We start from the raw sequence: 25,036 nt of genomic DNA on the forward strand, positions 1-25,036 counted from the left end.
AATCACGTGACAAGCAATAGGTATTATCGCGAACGAACAAGCCTTATTCGAAGTGATTTGACACTGTTGAGTTTTATATTGTAATGCCATTTTAGTTAATAACATCCGTGATGTGGTTAAAGTTTTAGATGGTTGTAAGCATTGAAATTTTGCGAGAGTTTCAAAGCTAAGAACTGCGTGATATTTCATTCAGAAACAGAAAATTAATATCACGTTTTAATAATTTGATATTATTTTGAGAAACTTCAATGCTTTAAAATAAACGCTCGTTAAATTCACGAACATTTTCTCATTTTCAAAAATAAAATATTTCGTAATTTTTTCGAAATGATATGAAAATAAACTACAATTTGATTTCTAAAAATAATTTTCTTTAAATAAAACAATCAGTGTCACTATTGTAGACTTGAAAACATTCTATATCTTTACATTTTTTGAGCATTTAAAAATATTTGAAACATTCCCAAATTCAATCTTTCTCAATTTCATTAAAATTATGTTATGTTGCTCAATTACTATTATACTATTAATGTTATTAATATGCTAGTTATTACCATTATATTAATATTATTATTACTACTATTATTATTATAACTACTATTATTATTATTACTTTTATTATTATTATTATTAATATTACTACTATTATTATTATTACTATAATTATTATTGCTATTATTATTATTTCAGCTGCTACTTCTTGTGGTCCGTCCATGAAAATGTATCATTAATTCACGAAATTAAAAGTTCTTTTCATGAAAACATATTTATCCCTCATGTAATGAGAATAAAAACTTCAGGAGGGAAATGACCTGTATAAATGAAACACGTCGATAAAATTTCAATATGGTAATGCAACTAAAAGATTATTTTAGGATAGTATGAACATTTTGACACATTATATAAGATAAAAACTATAAAAAACAGTTAAAAACAGACTTAATATTGGTTATAAAACGTAATTTAAAATTTTAAAATTCTGAGCTTTATAACAACATTTAACTTTCAACTTAGAACTTTTTAAATATTTGTTATGGAACATTTCTCTGCACGCTTGTAAACATAAATTATTGCTGAATAAAACGTATAACAAATATTAAATTCATAACAAAGTTAATTAAAAATAAAATAAGAAGATTTCATCTGACTATTTTAAATGAGAGAAAAGCTGTCAACAAAAAAAATAACAAGACAAATTTAACAATGGTTTTGAATCATTAATAAAATTGTATAAACACAGATATTATTAAAGTTTATACCAAATGCTTAAATCCGATTCATCAAAATTGAAATTAAAATTCACAAAAAAATTTATTCTACGTCACCATTTTAAATGAGTTAACATATAACAAAATAGTTAAAACGCGGAGTAAATTCTGGTTATCAAATATAAACCCGCAGTATTATTAATATGACTAAATGTGCGTATCTAATTCATAAAAATTTAAAAAAAGATTCTCTAAAAAAACTATTACCATCTTTTTGTTCATGCAACCAAAATGAACGAAAACTCATAAAAAATGCTAATATTTAATTCCTAGTCATACAACATCATATTGTTTACAAACATTGAAAATTGGAAATATAATTTAACGTACTTGAAAGTAGCTCGTTAATCTAATAATCATTACATCCCAGTCGATTTCCTTAACGATTCGAACTTCAAGTGTTTTCTTAAAGGTTAAAGACAGGTCATTAGTAAATTAATCAATTAACTCTAACTAGTTTCGATTTCTCCAAATGCCTAAATGTATTTTTTTTCTGCTATATAATGTTATTGGATTTCTCAAAATTCTCTCTATAATTACTTTGTTTAATCGCATGCTGTTATGAAAAGAATTCCAAAAATAAATTCTAATGGTAATAATAATGATCAAGAAGTGTATTTAACTAATGACAGAAAAATTAAGTAGTTTGCTTTACGGTCTTCAATTATTGAAACTTTCAGTGAAGCAAAGGGTAGTAATTATTGTAAGTTGAAATAATGTTTTTCTTCAATTAAACTACATAAATAGAATATTAATTTTAAATGACTCTGTGGAGAAATGAAATAAATTCATAGAAAGCGAAGGGAAAGTAAAATTTGTTGATTATAAATAAATTAAACCAAATTATTTTGCATTCAACGGAGTTTCTCATGTACAAATCTGGGGTAATTAAGTTAAGAACAGGAGGTAATGACTTACGTTAAACTTTCACTATTTGTGCTTCCACCTCCTTCCTATTATTGCTCACAAATCATCCAAAAAACTGGGGATGTAAACTTTTTGTTAAAGGTTTGGGAATATACAAATGAATCTTATAGGAGAAATACGAAGTATATTTGAAATTCAGTTACTCAAAAACTAATTTGAAATTAAATAAAAGGTTCAAGTTTCTCTTATGTTCAGACCGTTGAATATGTGACTTCGCGAAGCTATAAACACATTGTGATTTGGTGTTTTCTTTATATTTAAAAAGCCAAAATATTTTTTTTTTTAAAAATTGCAAATTAAAATATTTTAAATCTAATTCGGAATTTAAAAATAGAGACTAGTCGAACGTTTTTATTCATAAGAGGACGTGACTGCAAAAAAATAAATATATAAATAATTTTTCAATATACTGAATTATGTAACACAAAAGATCGAAGGAAAAAAGAACATGGAAAACAATCTGAATCAACTTAGTAAAATAACTAAAAAACATATGTCCGCCTCAATAATATTTTCATATCAGAATGTAGCGTCTTCAGCAATTCTCTATTAATATTCAAAAATTCATTTCTATTTTACTCCCATAGCTTTTATGATACGAGAACAAGAAGGGCGCGTGGGGATAACTTTCTAAAACAACGTTGGCAATGGAGCCATAATAATAATTTTTAATGAGATAGATAATTATATGACATTATTTTGTCATAATCATTTTTCTTCCTATTTTCTTCACAAAGTAAGAACTACCAAGACTAAAAATGCCATTTCTTCACAAATTAACCTCACAATCATACACCGAAGACCCATTACATTATGATCACCCTCCATCTATAACAATGGGCTCGCCCAGGTTTTCATGTATGTCTCGCCCAGAAACAATGTTCTCATGGGGCACATTAAGACCCATAATCCTCATAGAACAATCCCAGACGTCTGTAAGCTACTTGAACACAGTTGCAGACCAGGTTCACTCATTCATGGCAACAGTTTTTCCTACGGGGGATGGTGTTTACCAACAGGATAATGCACCATGTCATAAGGGTCGAATCATCATGGATTGGTTCGAGAAACATTCCAGTGACTTTCAAGTCATGTCTTGGCCCCCAAATTCACTTGACCTTAATCCAATAGAGCATTTGTGGTCCTACTTAGAAAACCAAATTCGTGCTGCCAGGCTACACCCTCGCAATGTGAGGGAATTGAAGTACCAGTTGGTGAGCGCTTGGTACCAGATACCTCAGACTACCTATCAGCACCTTGTGGAATCAATGCCACTGTGGGTGCTAGCAGTTTTGAGAGCTAAATGTGGTCCTACATATTATTAGCTGAGTGGTCATAATATAATGGCTCTTCGGTGTATATTCTTGTGATCTGATTCACATAGCATCTTAGGAACCATTATTTAAATATGGGACATAAATTGAGCTTCTATAAAGCCAAAGTTGTTTACGTTCTTGATACATCAGCTCATCTTGATGCTCTTGAGTCTTGTTTCATTCATATGAATACATTTCTCTAGAAAATTATCTTAGTTCAGCCCCGATCCTACATTCCACATGGAAATAAATTCTGTACTGATTTATCCCTGTCGACCATCTTCATTCACTCGAAAAACACGATTCTTCTCTCTCTTTTTTTTGTATTCTTTTCTTCCCATTTTTTTGTTGCTAAAAGTGTCCTTTGTTATTTTTTACCTGTATTACTTCGCTTTGTATTAATGTGTTTTCTTGAAATTGAGCGTCGTGTACGAAATCTGTAGACCTTCTTTCCACTTTATTTATATATCTAATGAAATTCATATCCCTTCCACTTCAGTTTCATGGTGTTATCCGATTTCTAGCATTACAAAAGTTTAAAACAAGAGTCTATAAAATATGACATTTTTCAATTTCAAACTAAGCTCGACAATAGGAGAAAAGTCACCTTGGAAGTAAAATATTGTTCACGAAAAGGTCAAAGTAGTTTTTGACATCAAATATTCAATATCAACAAAAATATGAAATAGTCATAGCTATATTCTTAAAAATACCCGGATCTGTTGCATTGACTTTCATGACAATTTTTATAAAGCGCATTTTATTTTTGTTTCAATAACTTTAAGTTCAAAACCTAAGAGTTCTCGTTGAGAAAGGAAAGCTATGTTTTCATTTTACAAACTTTACTTATAAATTCATGTTTAAAGCCAAACTTCCCCTAGAGCACTTCTAATACACAGTATTGCATTTTATAATATGTAAATTTCATTCTCGGAATACAGAAAAGATTCTACTAATAATCAAAATTTTGAGGAAAAAAAATATTTAAAGCATTTTTTGGCAAAATATTATTGTTGTAAACATCCTTAACATATATTTTTAGAATTAATGTAAAAACGTCAGCAAAGTATACGTATTAGAAACCAGTAGTTAATTATTAGGTTTATATTAAAAATAAAAATGCTATCGAAATCTGTTGAAACACTATTGAGGAAAGTGAAATGAAAAACATTTAAGCTATTGAGTTCAAAGGATGCAACTTAATGGAATTTCTAATAAAAATAGTATTCTAACGCATGTTTCCACGAACATTCAAACAGGGTTTGAATTGTTTATTGCCTTTTGCTCAATACAATAGTGATTCGTCGAATCGTTTGTTTTGTTTTTTTCTTTGGTGAACAGAAGATAGATCATTATATGTTTATTCATAATTTCCGAAATAAGTTTCTTCATGAATTTTCTCCATAATTTTTTCTTAATAAGTTGTGAAAAAGAAATGAGTCATAAAAGTTTAATAAATTAGTATTACTTTAGATTTATTCACTTTATTTAAAATTTTAATTTATAATTAATAATTAATGATTTTGACTCAAATTATAAGAACCAACTCACCAAATCAATTTTGACTATATTGTTGATAATGATAGTGTTGCACCTGAAGGGTGACATGAATTTCGATCAGTGAGAACTGCCTTTAACTTCAATCTCAATCAGTGAGAACTACCTTGTGAGAGAAGCAGAGCAGTGGAAAAGAGCCCTAAGACAAGTAGAAAGACTTTTTCTAGAACTGTTTTTCAGGTGTGGCAACTGCGGCTGGGAGATTTTGATTGTTTGAACAAAGAATGTGTGGGTGATATTCTTTTTGGGAGTTTTCACGAGGATTAGGGGGCTTGCCCCCCTAATTCCTGCAGAGAGAGTTTTTTGTCCTTGCCTGAATGTGGTAGGCAAGAAAATAATTTCTACTCAGGGGCAAGGAATTTTCCTTGTGTTTTTGATCCATTTTCATCGTTGTGAAAGTTTAAAACCACTTTTACAGAATTGTAAAATTCTTTTCTTCAAGATGTGGTGTTTGCACCACTGTATTTAGTGTTGTTTGATTCCTCCAATAAATTATGTAAGTTGTCTATAATTTTGATTCTGTCTTTCTTTCTAGAGCCATGTTATTTTTTCTAAAATATTCTCTTTCACTAGGATTCACTATTCTTTTTTAGCTTCCACTATATATCTTTTTTTAGATCACGCGCCGGTCTTATGCCCACGTGCCGGCAGTAATTATCTTATAGCTTAATTCATTTTTCTTGATTGAATTATTTCTTTTCAGTTACCTGCTTGATTTAGGTAAGAAAGTAAGATATGTAATTTATAATATAGTGATTTATTTATCACTTAATTATTAACTCTCTCGAGTTAATCCCAGCTTATTTCTTGTATCTTGGATACATCATGTGCAAACACACATGCTTCCCTTATATTTTATCTATGTAATTTATCTCAACAAGCTATACCAGATAGATTAAGAAATTTAGTTGAATTAGGGAATAGAAATTCATTAGTTAGAGAGAAGAAATTTATTATTTATAACATTAACTGGAACTAATGAACAGCTTTTTTGTATCTGCAATTGATTTGCAAATACAACACTGACTGATACATTGATAACACAGGGGGAAACTTTTTGTGCTAATTATACAAATGCTTGTCCTTGCCTAATTTGGGTGTTGGGATTTAAAATTCGAAATTAGTTTTTATCCTAATGCTACGCAATGTTTTAAATGACATTTTTAGTTTATTTTTTGTTTAAATGTACAGGTTTCAAAATGTCATGTGCGTAATTGCTAAAATATATGCCGTGAACATGTTACGAAAAACTATTAGAGGTGTTAAGACAAACCATTAGGATTAAAATTGCAAGGAAACCCATGCCCGGAAATGTTCTCGTAAGCGACTAGAGGCACTTGCCTATTATGACCTGTTCAAAACCACACGAATAAATAGGAAAGCACCCCTGGTGGCCAATTACAAAATTTCTAAGCATAGATTTTTATAAAATTTTAATCCTGATTCCCTAGCTCTCCTAGAAGTTTGCTGTAACACTTATGTAACAGTCTATTACATATAACGCTTTTAAACTTGCACATTTCGGCCAAAAAAAACTAAAAATGTCATTTAGAAAAAGCTGTAGCTTGGGGAGAGTAAGCGATTACGAACTTCTAATCAGCGGCGGAAAAATATGCAAGATCCGTTTAAAAAAAATCCCATGAAACAGAAAAAGAAAACAATTCCCCCGTGTAATCATTTAAAAACAATAATACTTTTTAAATTTTTGGATTAAAATTATAATATTTTAAAAAAATCATGCAAGAAATTAATATGTATTCAAGAAAAAAAACGCTATCGAAATCTCATCAATTGCAGTGGTGGAAAGCAGATGTAATAAACATCAAAACAGCAACTGGAGGTTGAAATGCTTCTAATAATCGTTATTCAACTCCTCTCTGTTATTTCCTCAATCAAACCTCCCTTGTTTTTCATTATTCCTTCCGTCTTGTACCGTGATACCAAAAGATTCTAAAACGTAAATGTTCCATACTTTTAGAAGCTTATCTTGAGAGGAATATCCTCATACACTGAAAGCTTGATTAAGCTATATAAGTAACCAATGAGCGAACGTAGTGAGCTTGAATTGCGAGGCAATTTAAGGAGCTGGGATAGTTTCCCCTAATTACTCTCTATTCTGTAAGTGAAAGAACTTCGATTCAACGGTAGTATGTGTCCAGGTTTCTTTTTATTCCGGTATCTCGTATCATTTCTATTTTATAACCAAAAAATATACGAACTACAATTTCTTTTTTTAAAAAAAAATTATATTTTATTGAACGTATGATTCCAAATTAAAAGTCATAGCATGTTTTATAGTATTAGGGCTAAAGTGAAACAAGCTCTATAAAGCCTGTTGAAGTCTACTTTTAACAATACGAGTAATTTGACATTGAAGGACCCAAAACTAATATTTTAAAATACACAGATAATGCCATCAGAGTGAATCATATCAAGCTTTAAAATAATTATATCATTTATAAACATATGTTATGTCATCAAAAGGTTGATTGCTGCTTAAAAATTTTCTACTGAGGATCCTGGCAGGCAAAGGGTTTAACACAGTTTGATCTCTAAACATCGTACTTCTAATAATAATATATCACACTTACATTCAACAAAAAATTATTTGTGTTTGCGTTAGCAAGCAAAATAAATTCATTTTAACACGTTCAACCAGGTGCAAGACGCTTATTTAAGAATGTTATATGTAATGTTTTGGTTTTTCATTACTAATACGTTAACTTTCTAGGTGTGAAAGAGATACGAAGACGAAAAAGATTTGCATAGCATTATAAGTTCATAGGGCGTGCTCGGCTCACTGGCACGCTACGTCACGGGATCCATCATGCCTCGGCTTCTTCCTCTGAGGTGAAGCTAAGACCTTACATGTACGAGAAAGAGTTTATTCAATTAAAGGCCTCATTACTCACATTTTTGTCGCTGAGAGACACACCAGAAATATTCCAGAATGTTTAGAGTAGCTCACAACATAGCTGAGAAATCTGCGTGCCTACCTTTAGAAGAAATTCTAAACACCTCTTGCACCACGTAGCATCAATCCAATGTTTCCTTCCCTTACTTATTCCATATATAGTGGTACTTTTTCAATTCGTCGGCGGAAGTAAATGAAGCTATTTTTTATTTATCATTTTCTAATAAAAAGTAGATGCCACTTACAAAAAATGAAAATAAAACAGTAGAATTTATTTGCTCTTGGTGACTGAGCATTGGCGACTTAATCGCTAATGCCAACGAAATTTAAAAGTAGCTCTGAAAAATTCCTTTTGGATGCTACTATGCTAGGTAATTTCAATTTTTCTTGTTGCTCCTTGCTTCTCTTGTAAGCTTGATTGCACTGTCAGTGATGAACAGTGTTATCACATAATAGCCCATTTTATTCACTGTTTAAAAGCCCAGACAACTAAAATGGTTTGCACAAATTTTCACAAATTTGAATACAATTTCTAAATAAATTATCAAAAAATTAAATATTTTTAAGAGAAAAAATATTAAAAGCTATTCACTTCAGAAAAGAGGTCCTCTGAAGCTTTGGCCTTCTTTTTGAAGCTTTAATTGCACAAATTCAACCAATTTCTAAAACATACAATGTGAAAAACGCCTTTAACGCGCATGAGTCGGGGATAAAGAGTGTACAAAAGGGCACAGAGTTGAACGTGTTAAGCAAATTTTACTGATAGATTAATATCAATCCTCTGGTGTCTCACAGATTTATAGTACATAAATTAGTCTGCACATTTGCTGTCAGCCACCAAGCTTTGTCTTAGCATTCATTATGTGTCTGATTTGGTCTTTTCTCTCGTCAAACATCAATGAGCACTGGCACCCTTCCACGATCTCGGAACAGTGTTAAAGTTCTGGAAGTTCATCTTTCTTAATGGTGTGTAACTGTTCTGAACATTTTGGGTATCCAAGGACGGTGATACAGATGGATGTGTTGAATATAAAGATGCATTATCAACTGAAACATTTAAAAAAAAATAGTAAACATGTTTTTTAAACATTTGCTAAATGAATAAATGAGATATGAACACTCGACTATCCAAGTCAAAATTTTTGATGGTCCCATCAAAAAAATTTGATGGTTTATGTTGATTTCAATGTAATTCATGATGTTCCAAAATCATTTGATGGTCGCTATCATCCGACATTTTTCATTACGCGTTCATGGTTTTTGGTATGCTAACAAACTTCCAGCATTCCATGATGGAAAATGTTACGTTAATGCTATGATGGTTAACCATCAAGAGAAGTTTGAATCTCATGGACCAACAATCCATGAGGATCCTTGATGGTCTTATGATAGTTTCATCTATACATTTCCATGATGGTTTAATGTAAATTCTTGTTGTTTCTCAGGAATATACCATCGAAACAATTTGCGTTTTCTTATGTTGGACCATCATAAATCAGTCCGAATTCCTACATTTGGATGATGGTTGTTCATGATCATTCCAACATTTGATTTCTAAGATACTATGATGGAAATTCGTGATAGTTCAACGTGACCAAACCATCAAAACAAGTTGCTATTCTTATGTTGGAGCATCATAAATCAGTCCGAAATTGCTCCGTTAAGCTTATGGTTACTTATATTGGTTGCCATAAAAAAATATAATCGTTCCTGATGGAACTATGGATGGATGCCATCAAGAATATGGTGGTCCATCAATGGAAAACCATCAAAAAATTTGACTGAATATGAATAAAGTAATTTTCATGCATTCTTATTTGCCACTAGAATACTCGTTTACAGAATACTCTTTTTGGCTAATATATTAATCAATTTCCGGCTCCACGTTCGGAAACATATCGTGGAAACGTCATAGAACATAGAAAAGAGTACATGCAGTTTCTTGTTCGTCTCCGGCCAGTTTATTTTTCACCTATTTTTTCAGTTTTTGGCTGTTTTAGCGAGTGAAAAATTATTTAATAAATAATTTTTATTTTATTTATTATTATTTATTATAATTTCTTATTATTACTTATTTATGTATGTATAAAGATTTACGAACATAAGAACTAAAGTAAACAAGAATATTTTCGTGTTTAAAAGTGCCCTGCCAGACTTATGATTTTAAGTTGATTAAAATAGCCTTTATTGAATATAATCTGAAAAGCTTATATTTAATAAATTATAATAAATTATTATTATAATAAACATTTAGTTTGCATTAGCTGGAGTTACTTCCATATAACTTCATTAGATGGAAAGTTTAATAAAAAAAGTTTTAAAACTTATCCAATGGTTTTTAAAAATAATAATATTAAAAATTTAAAAAAATCTTTTACTGATTCAAAATTTTCTCTTTTAATCAAATGCTATTATTCATTTTTGACTTAAACAGCACATGATACCTTCATTTTTGACATATCTTTGCTTAAACAGCACATAATACATGAAAAAGAAATTAAAATACCAATGAAAATCACTGTGGAAATGCGTGGATTAATTCCCAACACGTAGGGGGGAAAAGAGACAGTGGAGTTGTTGTTGTTGTTAATTTACGTCGCACTAGAGCTGCACAATGGGCTATTGGCGACGGTCTGGGAAACATCCCGGAGGATGATCCGAAGACATGCCATCACAATTTTGATCCTCTGCGGAGGTTATGGCACCCCCACTTCGGTAGCCCGACGACCTGCTTGCGAAGTCGAGCACTTTACGGTAGCACAGTTTAACGAGGACCAATACCGCACACCCTCGGTCCCTACGCCGACTGATCAAAGTGGTCACCCACCCGCACACTGACCGTAGCCAGTGATGCTTGACTTCGGTGATCTGCTGGGAATCGTGTCTTAACGATCAGTCCACTTCGGGAAAGAGATAGTGGAGATGTGTCACCAAGTGTGGTAACCTTTCCATTATCTTTCGGTTTGGCTAACCAGCTATTACGGACAATTTTAAATCCGTTATCGTAAATCTCTAACTGAAAGTTAGATGTCAAGACGTTCATTATAAGTAGATATGTATATTTTGTGCTACATTAAATTATAATAAAATTACCGATGTACGTCCGGTTCTCTAATAAAATTTCACCTTTATCATTTCAAAAGTCAAACGTTAAGGATATGGTTAATAACAATAGAAGTGAATATGGTTTTAAATGTGAGCCACATTAAATAACAGAAAAGTAGGCAGCATAATAAAAAGTAAATTAACGGTGAACGTCAAGAAAACTGCAGCTTAAACTGCACAAGAGTTATGCAAAAATAATATTATAAATATAAATACCAGTACTGTTACAAGACATTTTCATGATGCTGCATTGCCTTGGCGAATATCCATAAGTCATTATTAGCAAAAAGAATTAGAAGGCTAGATTAGCAAGAAGAATTAGAAGGCTAGATTACAGTTTACCTTAGACAATTTAAAATAGACTTTCGAGAATTGTAAAAAAAAAGTAGGCTTTTCAGATGAATTTCAAATCAATTTACACGATCAATTGACGGCAAATCTCTTGATGGCAATCGATTGATGGCAAAAAGTATGTTTGATGTCCAAAAAAGAAAGAAATTAAATATAAAATTCCTACTGACAAACATGGTAAATGCAATGTTATGGTTTGGAGTTTGTTTTGGATCAAGGACCAAGACCATTGTGCAAGCTGGTGGCTCTACGGATTGCTATATGTGTCGTTATATTTTACAATATAATCTTTGAGTGTAATTAAAAGAAAAATGAAGAACGGGGATTGTAGAGCACTCTGAATACACTAAATGCAATCCTATCGAAATGTAAATAATTGAAAGAAAAATTAGCTTTTCAAATTACCAGTGTTCACACCAGCCCAACCCCTGGGTGCTTTAGCGTGATAAATATCATACTGCGCAGCTGCTGGTGTCATGGGAAGGGGTGGCGACATGCATGTTTCTGGCACGGGTGTGTCCCAACTCCTTGTTGGAATAGAGTTTCTTCTCTTGTTGTCTGCTGCTTTGATAACAGTGTCTGCAAGCTGGTCAGGATTTACACGCATGAAAGCTGCATCACAAAAACCATACGGATTCTCCATGGCAGCTTCCCAAGGCGATTTGACTAACTTCATATCCTGTTGTAAAGAAATTAGATTAAGATAAAGATATATGTGAATGGTATATATGTATAGATGTGAATGGTATTTACTCTCTAGGAACGAACTATACATAGGCAGTTGGCACATCCGCAAAAGGATAGATTTCAGAAATGCTACTAGTTGTGTTGAAATGTTGATATTTGTTTTCTTACAAAATTTTTGAAATTGTAAAATGTGATAAAAATAAAATCTTTATCTCTGTTTTACTACTATATCAGAATTTTTCTTAAAAAATCACAAGATGTAAAAAATTTTCAACGTCACAAAAAGGTGTTAAGTTTTAAATAAGATTTTTAAGGAAAACTCTATTCTCAATGATTCGCGATAATAAAGAAAAATTGACAGAAGATGAAAAGAAAAGTTGCTGGTATAATAGAATGAGACATAGCAGCAGATACAAGGTGTTAAGTAACGACCGGTATGAATATATATTTTTACAATCCTTGTCAAAATAGAAGTAAAAAAGTATTCATATTAGAAAACGTAAAATTATATTTAAGCGAAAGAAAAACACCACCGAAATCTGACAAATTACAATTAAGGGACGCATACTTTAAAATAATAGTTTACTGAGCTTTATCCTAATATGTTGAACAATACATGGTTACTTTATAACTTTACGTTTTTACCGTTATCATACCTAATTGTTTAATCCAACTTAAAACTCAAAATCCAACTTTTAGTCCAACTTAAAACTTTGCATCAAGAACAAAGATCCAGTTCAAAGTTCCATCGCTCTAGTTGTTTGAAAGTCAAGTTGGAAGCAAAGTTTCGAGTAGCGATGAATTTTATTAAAAAAAATATTGCGCTTGAAGTCTTAAGAAGAGCTTGAAACTTTAATTTTCACTAGGCAAGCTTAGAGCTCTAGATAAGGATTAAATGCTCTCATTAGTCACAGAATGGTTAGAATTTTGCTTAATGATAAATCCTTTCTGACTATGGAATGACAATAAATTCTGTGTGTAATGGTCACGCAACAATTAAAACTAGCATTGTCATCAGACACGGAGCCCCAATATAAATTTTGTACTCTAGCTAGCCAGAAAGTGGTCAAATTCACAAATTCAGATTCTAAGATTCCATCATCTAAGAGACGAAAGCGAGATAGGAAAAACATTCTAATAAAAAGTACTTACTTGTCTCGAATATGTTGAATACTGATTGTACGATTGAATAGGTGGCACTACATTCGATCTTCGTTCGTTTTCACGTAGTAATGTTTTAACTTTCTCTTCATCAACGACCCATTCTTCTGATTTTTTCTTTCTTTTTGCAAACAAAGCAGCACCTACAAGAAATTAGTCTTGTCATCAAATAGAAGTATTTGTCCTATTCATTTTTTTGTGAAATGATGAGCTGTGAAAATTTCTTCAAAATATCTGCATCAAAACTTTTCTAAACAAGCTGTCAAAAGTTTTCATTTTCACTTTAAATTCCTCAGTTTGAATAATCAAACTATTAGTTAGATTCGTGATCTACATTAAGCTAGTTGATAAACATATTTATAAGAGAAAATATGGATTTAATTATTGTTCCAATAATTAAAACAGAGATTGAAATTATTAAATTGGATCAATTTTCTAACAAAAGATTTGGGGGTGGTTTGTGCGCCATTGCGCATCTAATGTACGATAGAACATTAAAATGAGTGCGGACATATGATTGAATAATGATTGATTTGATAATGACACATTTAATAATAACAGATTTTGGTTCATTTTTTGAATAAAGAATTTTTTTTTAAATAAATTTCGTGACAAACAATCTATTTTTCCCCGATTTCCAAACTAATACAGTGACTTTTATCATCAGATACACAACTAAACCGAAATTAAACAAAAATTAATAAAGAGTTATTTTTCTATTAATTATTTTCTTTGTTTTTAAGTTTTGAAAATATTAATAAACTTTAATTCAATGAATGACATTACCCTGTACGCAATTTCAGAACTCTTAAATATCAAAAGCAGTTTAAGAAAAACTTGTGAAAACAGTAATAATATTCATTAAATACCAACCTTTTCCCCTTGGTGACTGTAAATCCTTCACCAGATCATGACAGATGTCTGGACTAACAGCATTGTGCTCACTGATTTGCAAACCAAATGACCTATAAATATTTCACAATAGAAATATATATCCTGAATAAAAAAAAACATTGCAAACTCTGACAAATGTTTTAACATTTCCCACCTTTAACAAATATGTAAAAGATTGGAACAAACTCTAATTAATCCTCTTGTAAATTAATTGGTTTTTATTTAGTTTCATCAGGTACTGGGAGTGTGTGCAAAAAAATGCGTGATGATTTGGAAAATTAATTAAAGGAGAACAGAAGATATAAATGTACAGTTTGCTGCTTTCTTCTTCGACAGATGGCGCTGCTAACTGATAAGATCTATAAGACACTGTTTTAAAAATGACTACCATTTGTAACAGCAAAGTGGAATAACAATGTTACTGGTCTCGGAACAATGTTAACTGACTCACATGTTAATATTTCAGTTAGAATATTCTAACATGCAACAGAAAACATTGTTTTATAGATTTTTCTTTAAGCAGCTTTAAAACTTACTTAATATATCTCAATATTTACTTTTGATTTTCAATTTCTTTTAACTTGCCAATAATAGACATAACTGGAAAAAGGACTCTAGGGATTTATGTTTGTGAAGCTACTGTGTTGTCACTATTAAATTTTCGGTTATAAAAATGTTGATTGAATATTGTTAAATCATTTCTTCTGGTACTTAGTGTGCGTACATTAATTAATTATAGACTACAATTTTTCCTACATTTCTCAAATTTATCTGTGGAATTTGGTTAATTTTTATACAGTGAAAATTTCACATAGCACATTTTGAGTTTTATTTAATTCTAAATTATCAGTACCTATGTATAGTACTAAAAGTAATTCATTGAATTTAGTGTAATATTCTTTACTTATTATTAAATAATATAAGTAATAGATTCCAATTCATGCAGTTTGTTTTGTAACATATTTTTGCTTAGTTAAAACTTAATTATAATTTATATTGAACAAAATAAACAATAGATTAAATGATCAATTTTATAACTTGTCCTCACGTGTTCCTAATTGTGTGTTGCTAGTGTCACCAGAAACACTAAAAATTTTATATAATATATATACATACATCTAGGGTATGTATTACTCAAAATGAAAAAAACACTCAAATTTTAATGGAAAAAATACTAGATATATTCAAAATGATCTTTATGCTGGTTAACGTTTTTTGCTAACTCTTAAAAATTGTTCTCTTTCTATTTTTTGTTGACTTCTTAAATCATTGGTCATTTTCAATGCATAAAGACATGCAAATAAAGCCTATTCATGGAATTTTAAGTGCGATTTTAATTATTTGGAATTAGTAAGAAATACTCTTACTTGAGAGCGGTGAGATCAAGTGGTGGCCTGGAATCCATGACAAGTTTTAATTTTGTGGGCCCTTTAGAAGGTCTAAATGGAACTTGAGATGGATCCGGAGTTGGAGGCTCCACACCTGGAATTTCTGGTGTATCAGGTCCTGATTCATCGCTTGGTTCTGGTCCTGTAAAATCAATTAATAAAGTATACATTGTAAATTATTAAAACCATATTGAATGCATTGTCTATATTTTATAATGTTTTTCTACATCATATATATTGTATAGTGAAATTCTGTTGTTGTTGTTTTTGTTACTAATGACACTAGCCAGTACCAGCAAGTCTTCTATGAGAATCAAAGTCATTTTAAGACAGAGAGTGAGGTCTTAAGTTTTAGTGGCGCCATCTATGACCAAGAATGCGCCTTCAGCCATACACACGGCACAGCCCGTTTTACAGGGAGGACCCATTCATATATCCATTCAGTCATCCACAGATTATAATTTTGGCCTGAACCAGAGAACGATCAATTTTCAATTCAGTACCTCCAGAGGTATTGGTTTGTTATGGGAACTTGTAGGACTTTGTCACACCAGCAGATTTAATGCGCACCAGTCACCTTTTAATACCTTTTCACCTTTTAATAGGCTGCATTTTTTTGGCCTGCATATTGCAATTCTACATTGTATATATTGTATATTATTATTGTATATTGTTATATTGTATTAATTTTTAATTGCCATTCTACACGGAGAAAAAAATCTGTTAAAATAATGGTACTGTATGGTAATGACATCTCTGGTAAAAAAAAAATGCTGATAATAAAAACCATTCATTTTATTAATTTTCCGTTAATATGTTAACGGTTTACCGGAACTTGAGGTATTCAAAATTACAGTTTTTATTACCACTATTTAGTAAAAGTTACAAAACTGACCAATAAATGATTTTTATGCCATGTTCCTTGGTATTATGATAAATAAAATTACCAAATTTTACTGCAAAACATTTTATTTCTTCAGATTATAAAACAGTTTTATCATATATTAAAAGACCATATTTTATTATTAATTTTACCAAAATCATTACCAAAGTACTTCGGTAAAAATTACCACGCTTCCTCACTGTTAGAAATTTCTTGAAAAAAGGGTTAAATAACAATTTATTTATTTGTTATATTATCATATTCAAACAAAACAGACAAATAATCATACATAAGAGGGTATTCAAACTATAAGCTGTGAGAAAAGCCATTTATTAACTACTTTCACCAAATACGATAAAACAACCAGAATTTTATTGCACCAACTAAGCCCACCTAATAAAATCACTTAGTTCCTTGCAACAGCAGACATATTATAGTCATGAGGGTTAATTTGTCAGTGGTCGTCAGATCGGGGGTTCGAGTCGCAGTGTTGACACCACAATATTGCTTCCATTCCCTGCAACACATATAGAGTTTCCAGTGACCTGCACTCCCCAACTTATGACCTGCCTTCTCCAATGCCCATTACGTAATGGGAAGTTTAGCCCTAATGTCAAGGCACATTATTTTATACGGTTTTGAAACCATGCTAGTTGTAATTGTTTAAAAAACAGCATAGTTTTGCATTGATGGTCTTATAACCATACTAGTTGCGAATGATTTCAAAACCGTAAAAGTAAATAATGTTCTCTGACGTAAACTTTACGGTTTAATGTATAGACAGACTGCTGCCGGTTATTTTACCATAATTTTAGAAAGAATTTTTAACAGTGCTTGATTCCCACAAAGCCAGAAGCTTTAACATATTCTGATAGTTTTAGCCATACTTTTTTCGCAGTGTATATTGCTAAAATAAAAAAAATTATCGTTTATGTTTTGAGAATAATTTAAATCGAAATAGTTTCTAATTTCAAGATCCAGCAACACAGTGGTGTGCATAAATAAACAATCTACTGCTACCAATTGTCTAACATATCAATAATTAGTAAAATATAGAAAAATGCATAACTTCACTCCATAAATTTTTCAAAAATGCACAACTGCCCTAAACTTTAATATAAAAGAATAGCCATCTTAACTTCTAAGAGGATTTTTTCTATCATCTTCTTTTTTTCAAATTTCTAGTGTCTAATCACTGCTAAGAGGGTTACATCCTATTTTTAAAACATTAAAAAAAATCCCTTATTCTTACAAGATACAAGACAAATTTTGAATAACTAATTTAAAAAAATAATTTTAAATATTTTTAGAAAATGTATAACCAGCCTTAACGTATAATATGATATTTTTGAAAACCTTTGTATAGTCTAATAATAGCTAAGAGTATCGCGGATTAATGTTAGAAAATATTAAAAACCACAATCATCACAAAATATATAAGATTGAAATTTGAACTACATATTTATTTAAAATAATTGTTCAAAATTTGTCAAAATTTGTTCTTAATTTGAAAAATTTGTTACAGAAATATTATCACAATATCCTATATTTTTCGTAAAATTGCACCATGTTTTGTACCATGGTCTCTCAGTTACCATCTTGCTTTTTTCCGACGGCTGTATGGTTCAGTAAGAGAAGGGCTATACTGGCGTGGGGAAAAAAGCAAGATTTTCCGACACCCTAGTAACGAAGAAAGGAGTAAAGTGGAGAGTGGAAAAATCACATAAACTTGCGACACGTATTCTACTTATAAAGCGTATAATCATACATCAACAGTGTGTTAGCTGTTATAACAACAGTTTCACCAAATAAAAAACTTAGCGATGAGCTTTATTCGTCACTGAAGATAACGGGTAACAGTGAACCATGTTCACAGCAAAAATTAAGTAAATATTTTTATCAATCTCTAAAATTACTCAGGATCCATTGAGAAAAGCTATGTCGCTGTGATTTTTGCACATGATGGGTGGATTTCTTAAGAAGAGCAGGTATAAAATTTTGGGTTATGTCTATCTCTTTAATGGAGGTCATTTTTCTGTTAGATTCCCTAGTGGGGCATGATGGGTAAGGGGTCAAACTCTGGGATTGCTGTTCTTTGATCTCAAACTAATAATAAGATACTTACCTTCATGAATCCATTTTGATGATCGTTTCAGTCTCTTGTAAAACATATTTGCTCCTTTCGATTTTTTGTTTGTATCATCAGCAAGTGAGCCAGCTATCTTTCTAGCCATCTCTACCTGTTCTTCTACTGTGGGGTATATGGACTGCGGTTCCTCATAAAAACTTGACGATGAAAACATTTTCTCTGAAAAATATCATCCATTAATTTTTAGCCAAAGTTAAAAAAAGAACCAGAGCAGTTCATCCCACATTACTGACACATTTCCAACTGTAACCAACTAGTCGGTAAAAGTTGAAAATGTGGTTATCACTACAGAAGTTATGAGAAAACGAGCTTTGAAAGATTTAATAGGCATAAGTGCAAATCTCGATTTTTGAAAAAAAGAATTCGATTGCCGGAGCCAGATGTAAATTGCTCTAATCGATTACCGTATTGTTCAAGTTATGTTGTTATTCACGTTGTGTATTAATTTAAAAAAAGAACCAGAGCAGTTCATCCCATATTACTGACCCATCTCCAACTATAACCAACTAGTCGGTAAAAGTTGAAAATGTGGTTATCACAACAGTAGTTATGAGAAAACGAGCTTTGAAAGATTTAATAGGCATAAGTACAAATCTCGATTGTTGAAAAATAGAATTCGATTCCCGGAGCCAGATGTAAATTGCTCAAATCGATTACGGTATTGTTCAAGTTATGTTGTTATTCTCGTTGTGTATTAATTTTGTAGGCGACAATATGTTGTGTAAACAACAATTTTAAAACTCAGCTTGAAAGGTAATTAAGCATACATAAAGAGCAAATAAAATTATGAAAGAGTTCTCGTGACACTTTGATAATTGTATAAGCTATATAGTTCATATTCGTTCTAACGTCTATTTATAGCTCATTGATGTTTCCAGCAAAAAAAATTCCTTAGATATCTTCAACTTTTATCTTAAGTTAAAACAAAGCTATCATTTAAACACTATTAAACTTTGTGTACTATTTTGTTAACAAATATCTTATATGTTTCCGTTATGAATATATATTGAATTGATCTTAAAGAAGAAAAATTTTAAAGCATCGCGCATTGACCAGAAGATGCTGAACTAATAGTGAGACGATACGGGCTCTTAATGTACCAGCGCGACATTCTTCGAGTTGATGTTTATAAAGAATGGCCTAATTCAAAAACAGTTGTGCAGGTCTCAAAATGAAAACAAGTACGGAAATAAAAAAACGGATAAAGGAACAGAACAATTTACTTTAACAGATATTATCTTAACCATTTGCTTACGGTGCCTGATAGCACCAGCTATTTTTAACCATCAGTTGTACCAGCTGTAAGCAAAAGGATAATAAAATGTTTAATGGTGGCCAACAATTACATGTTAAGATGATGTTTGAAATTTAATTTAGAAGTAACGCTACATTTTTCAGATTGCCCCACTAATATTCTAGAAAATTTTCAGCTTGCAACTACTTAGATACGAGAGACTATGTCTTCAATAAAATCAATTTGGTCTCGTCATTTTCATTTAATCAAGGCAAAAGGTGTTCGGCATAAGCCCAACAATTTAGCAGAGCAACGAACAAAATCATCTACCTACTACCTGAATCAGGTATTTTAGACTCCGCATTCAATTTTAATTCATATCCTTTTCAAATCATGCAAGTCTGTTGCATTGTAGGAGAAGTTTTGTACAGTTCTTAGGACTTAAAAATGACGAACGAGCAACGAACAAAACCATCTACCTATTTTACTACCTGAATTAGTCATTTCAGACTTCGCATTGCTCTGCAATTTTAATTCGTATCATTTTCAAATCATACAAGTTTGTTGCATTGGTAGAGAAGCTTTGTACAAGTATGGGGTACAGTTCTTAGAATTTAAAGTAACGAACGAACAACGCTCAAAACCATCCACCTACTACCTGAATCAGACATTTTAGACTCCGCATTCCTATGCAATTTTAATTCGTATCCTTTTTAAATCATGCAAGTTTGTTGCACTGGTAGAGAAGCCTTGTACAAATATATGATACAGTTCTTAGAATTTAAAATTGAAAAAAAATTAATAACACAGCATTGAAACATGAAATTCTTTACTTACTCTTTTTTGTGATTATTGTGCTTCCAAATGGTGAGTCTTCAGTTATGCAAGAGCTTTCAGTGGAATTTTCAGAATAACCTAAATTTCCATTTAAAGTTGCAAGGTCCTATTTGTAAATCAAATGAAATTAACAACGTTATCAGCAAATGTTTGGTTCAACTAGTTAATGTTATATCACGGGACTCTAATTCTGATAAATGAGAATTGAAATAACTTATGTTAACAAATTTCCTGCGTAACAATGTACCTCTAAATATGCAGTTAAAAATACTCCCAAAGCAATGTTAATTCAGAAGAACTAAGCTTATGCATTTTGTGCGAAGGGTTTTTTTAAAGAGCATGGATAAAATACATTATTATTTCCGAAATATAAATTAAAAATTAGCAATTAAATTTTATACATTTCCTAAAAATATTTTGTACAAATTTAAAGTAAAATCTAATCTAATTTCTTAAATGTAAATACAAAAGTTATTTTAAAAAACAATTATATGTGCTTGAGAGATGAAATTAAACCTAATACCAATTATAATTACTATTGGCATTTCTTAATACAAACTTACGGAATTATTCTAACATTAAACTATTCAAATTATTATAACCACCTTTTGGAATTATTCTTCCAAAAAAATATAAATTATACCTTAATTGAATACCTTGATTATAAGCTCCCGTTGTAGTAATTGAACAATACATACGGAAATAACAACATATGTTTAAGGATAAATCAGAATTACAAACAAACACATATATTAAACAATATAAAACAAACACATCAAATAAACAAAATCTGCTACAGAAATTGATTAAAATTTTGGATACTAAGTCATACTTATTTACCGAATAAAAATGTTAATTTTTTCTACGGATAAATACACTGAGAGGTAAAATGAAATGGCATATGTATAGTTTAATATCACCATCTGTTATGGTATTAACGAAAGGAAATTAGTGTTATCTCGTTTCTTGAGATTACGGTCATGAGCGCCAACTTTCTTTACATATTTAAAAAGAAATTTTGTTTGAAGAAAATTTATTCATTTTTACATCTAAGTAAAAATCAACCTTAAAATCTGCTGACTATGAAAACATTTTTTTACTAGAGAAAAATCTCAGTTCTCGTCTCATGATGCAGATACTTATAAGGTATCTGCTTGCATACATATTCATACCTGCCAAATAAAATTACAGAGATTTTACTAGCGACATTTTTTAGGCTACGATCTGATTTTACCGGAGTTTATGTATTCCCACTTTAAACCATTTCAATTTGCTTTTCAGTGTACACATTTAAACTAATTTTTTCTACGCATGCTAAATTGTAATTAGCTTAAAAACTAAGTAGATATATGCTAGCTGTTGTGCTGGATTAGCTGAAGCCCACACCATCACTCAATATTCTTACCCTTTCCATTTCTTTCAAGCAATCATTAAAACTACTCATGATTGGATCACTAAGAGGACGCAATTTTGGTTTAGGTGGTACGGGTGGGGCTACTTTCTTTGGCTCCTCTTTCTTAGTGAAGGAAACAGATACAATGCAATAAAATATTAGCAAATGCAAATAAAATACTAGTGTACAGAAAAATAAACAGAAAATAAAAAATTTCTTTTTCAAGTATTTCAAAACCACACGCAAAAGCAAGCAAACAATTTTATCCCTTTTAGTTTTATCTTAAATATACTGGTGGACAAAATTAAGATATGGAAAGCATTTTCGCACATTCATTCGCACATGCGAGATACCCGCACACAGCCCCAAGTGTTTGACAATGGTTCCGTGAAAGACCAGAGGTACAGGCAGGAGGTCCTGGAGCCCTATGTGCGTCTTTTCAGGGGCGCTATTGGCCCTGAGTTCATTTTTATGGACGAAAATGCGCGACCACATAGGGCTCTCATGGTTGATGAATATCTGGAAAACGAGGATATTCAACGAATAGATTGGCCAACCAAACCCCCTGACCTGAATCCTATTGAACATGCTTGGGATGCTCTTGGGAGAGCTATTGCGATGCGCCAACCTCCCCCCAGAATCATTCTGGAGTTAAAAATTGCTCTGGTGGAAGAATGGGAGGGTCTTCCACAAGTCCTCCTTAACTCCCTTATTAATAGCATGCATACTCGTTGTGCATGCTGTCTGTCTCTCAGGGGTGACCATACACCATACTAGAGGCAGCACACCCCTTACAAGCCTCACTTTTATTGTCATCTTTTATCCTTAAGTTCAGACTACATTGGATTTATTGGCAATAGGTCTTGCCAGTGAATGGCACTTTCATTTCTGCTTTGCATACTTTATTATCATGGAATAAGCTATATCCATACCAAATTTCATTTATTTATATTCAGTATTTTTTGAGATATTAGGGAAAATGTCTTCCATCTCTTAATTTTGTCCACCAATGTATATTGAAGCTATATTTTTAAGAAAACAACGAAAATTATAACTTCATTTTCCTAAAAAGACATTATTAAATCTTTCAAACGATTAGTGTTTAATATGAGTTGTTATTAAGTTGAAATATGGTACAAATTTTCAAATACTTTTGGAACTGTTGAGTCCCGATATGGTTTAAATTATCTGCAACGAAGAAGCATTTTCTATCAAGTTTACGGGTACATTACAGGTAATGGGACATTCTCCATTCGTAATACCGTATCAGTAAGAGTAATTATTCAATACATCGTCTCAACGTTAACAGATACATGAATTAGTCTAAATCTTTATTAAGATTGCAGCAAATTTGCTTGAGATTAAAAATCAAGGAACTGATATCAGGATTCAACGCTGGTCCATTTTTTCTAAGATTGTCGCAAAATACTGCTCGAAAATAATACTTAAATATTGATTTAAGTAATATACCAATTAAAATTTTAAAAGTTTAACTTTTTAACATTTTTTAACTATTTTAAAAAAAAATCTTCAGTTCATTTTAGTTGAAGTTGACCTTCCAACTATATGTGCATACATCAATTTTTTTTAATTTCATTTAAATACGACGATGAGATTGTAAAAGTTCCTAAATAAAACTATTGAAAGTATCTTGGAGAACTGGAACTCTTTTCTGAAGTGGAGTGGTAGTCAAGGCTTCCGAGAACGAATTAACGCTGTTTTTCGAAGCTCTGTCGCCAAGGAGAATAAAAAAATCCATAGTTTAAGTACCTTACACATTAAGCAATGCGATGATTTTAAACTATATATATAATCTTACCGAGAAAAGTTATTTGGGCTTTAGAACAGACAAATGGCTTAAATATTTTTTAAGTAATTAAACATTTTTAAAAGTCGCCATTTCGGCGACATTTTTCCACCTAGATGAAAATTATCAAAATCACTGCCTTATTCACAGTTTTTTTTTTCTTTCAAATTTTTATGAGCCCAAGCAATGTAGCATTGAATTGAGTTTTTAAATATTAAAAAATTAGACGACAAAAGCTTCTCCTTTTTACAAAACTGTGGCTTTCCACCATATTGACCAATTTCAAAATAAGCGTTGACAGCACTAGCTTTAGATAAGCTAAACTTGACCGAACAGTCGTGAGTAACAGTTACAAACTCAGAGCAGTTATATAAACAGCTCATTATTCGCCAAAAAGTATCATCATTTGATATTACGACGGAGCCTTTGAAAAAAAGTCTTAAATGAATATGTTTATATTTGCTGCTTTGCTCATTACACTTATCTGAACTTTAATAATCTATTTCTGTCTCACCGACGTCGTGTTCATAATTCTGTTACAAAAGGATTTCTCACAAGTGTTTAAAGCTGATAAAAGTTTATTACGTTTATTTTATTACATCCACCGCACTTCTATACTCTTGCATTTAATTTCTTAAAATGCTCGTTTAAATAACAATATGAATAATAAAAATTATTTATTTACAAAAATACTTTTGTGTAAGAAAAACAACACGAATTTAATATATTTACCTTTTCTGGTGGGACCTTAATATCTTTAAAAATAGAATCTAGGTCAGGAAGTGGTCCGAGACTTAAAGAATCGATTGTCTCTTTAGTTTGTGTTTCTTTCAATATCTCTTCTGTTTTCTTAACTTCGTAAGTGCTTGTAGACAAGCCAGAATCAGGAGTAGGAGACCGGAACCCATTTTTGAAACTCTCCAGTTTTTTCTGGGTAGCGTTTATTAACTCATTCAGATCCATGACGTCATGGGTAATGCTTGGAACACCTTCGGTGTGGAGTGATTTTGATACAGATTCTTCTTCTTTCTTGATGAAAGATGTTTCTGTATTTCCCAGCACCTAGAAAATAATCGTTAAAAATTAAATTTACCATCAAAATTTGCTTTATAATTTTCCTTTGCTAAGTGAATCACTAAACACTTTATGCAATTTCGATAGTATA

The 25,036-nt window shown here is 31.2% G+C and overlaps 1 protein-coding gene across 6 annotated transcripts in view; it reads right to left on the bottom strand.

Moving 5' to 3' along the window:
• Positions 1-7,292: 7,292 nt before the first annotated feature.
• Positions 7,293-25,036, bottom strand: part of LOC107440408 (synaptopodin-2) — a 75,318-nt gene continuing 57,574 nt past the window's right edge. For 3 of the 6 annotated variants that reach the window (XM_071187155.1, XM_043044576.2, XM_071187153.1), the window contains 9 exons: positions 24,604-24,933; positions 22,077-22,187; positions 20,672-20,777; positions 18,577-18,759; positions 15,548-15,710; positions 14,160-14,251; positions 13,278-13,429; positions 11,844-12,117; positions 7,293-9,029 (listed from right to left, as the gene is read on the bottom strand). In XM_071187155.1, the coding sequence (XP_071043256.1) occupies positions 8,878-9,029; positions 11,844-12,117; positions 13,278-13,429; positions 14,160-14,251; positions 15,548-15,710; positions 18,577-18,759; positions 20,672-20,777; positions 22,077-22,187; positions 24,604-24,933 (1,563 nt within the window). In that variant the 3' untranslated portion in view covers positions 7,293-8,877. The remainder of the gene's footprint in view (positions 9,030-11,843; positions 12,118-13,277; positions 13,430-14,159; positions 14,252-15,547; positions 15,711-18,576; positions 18,760-20,671; positions 20,778-22,076; positions 22,188-24,603; positions 24,934-25,036) is intronic. The other 3 variants (XM_071187157.1, XM_071187154.1, XM_071187156.1) reach the window with 1 other exon arrangement.

The sequence above is a fragment of the Parasteatoda tepidariorum genome, chromosome 10 (genome assembly GCF_043381705.1).
Source record: "Parasteatoda tepidariorum isolate YZ-2023 chromosome 10, CAS_Ptep_4.0, whole genome shotgun sequence".
NCBI lineage: Eukaryota > Metazoa > Arthropoda > Arachnida > Araneae > Theridiidae > Parasteatoda > Parasteatoda tepidariorum.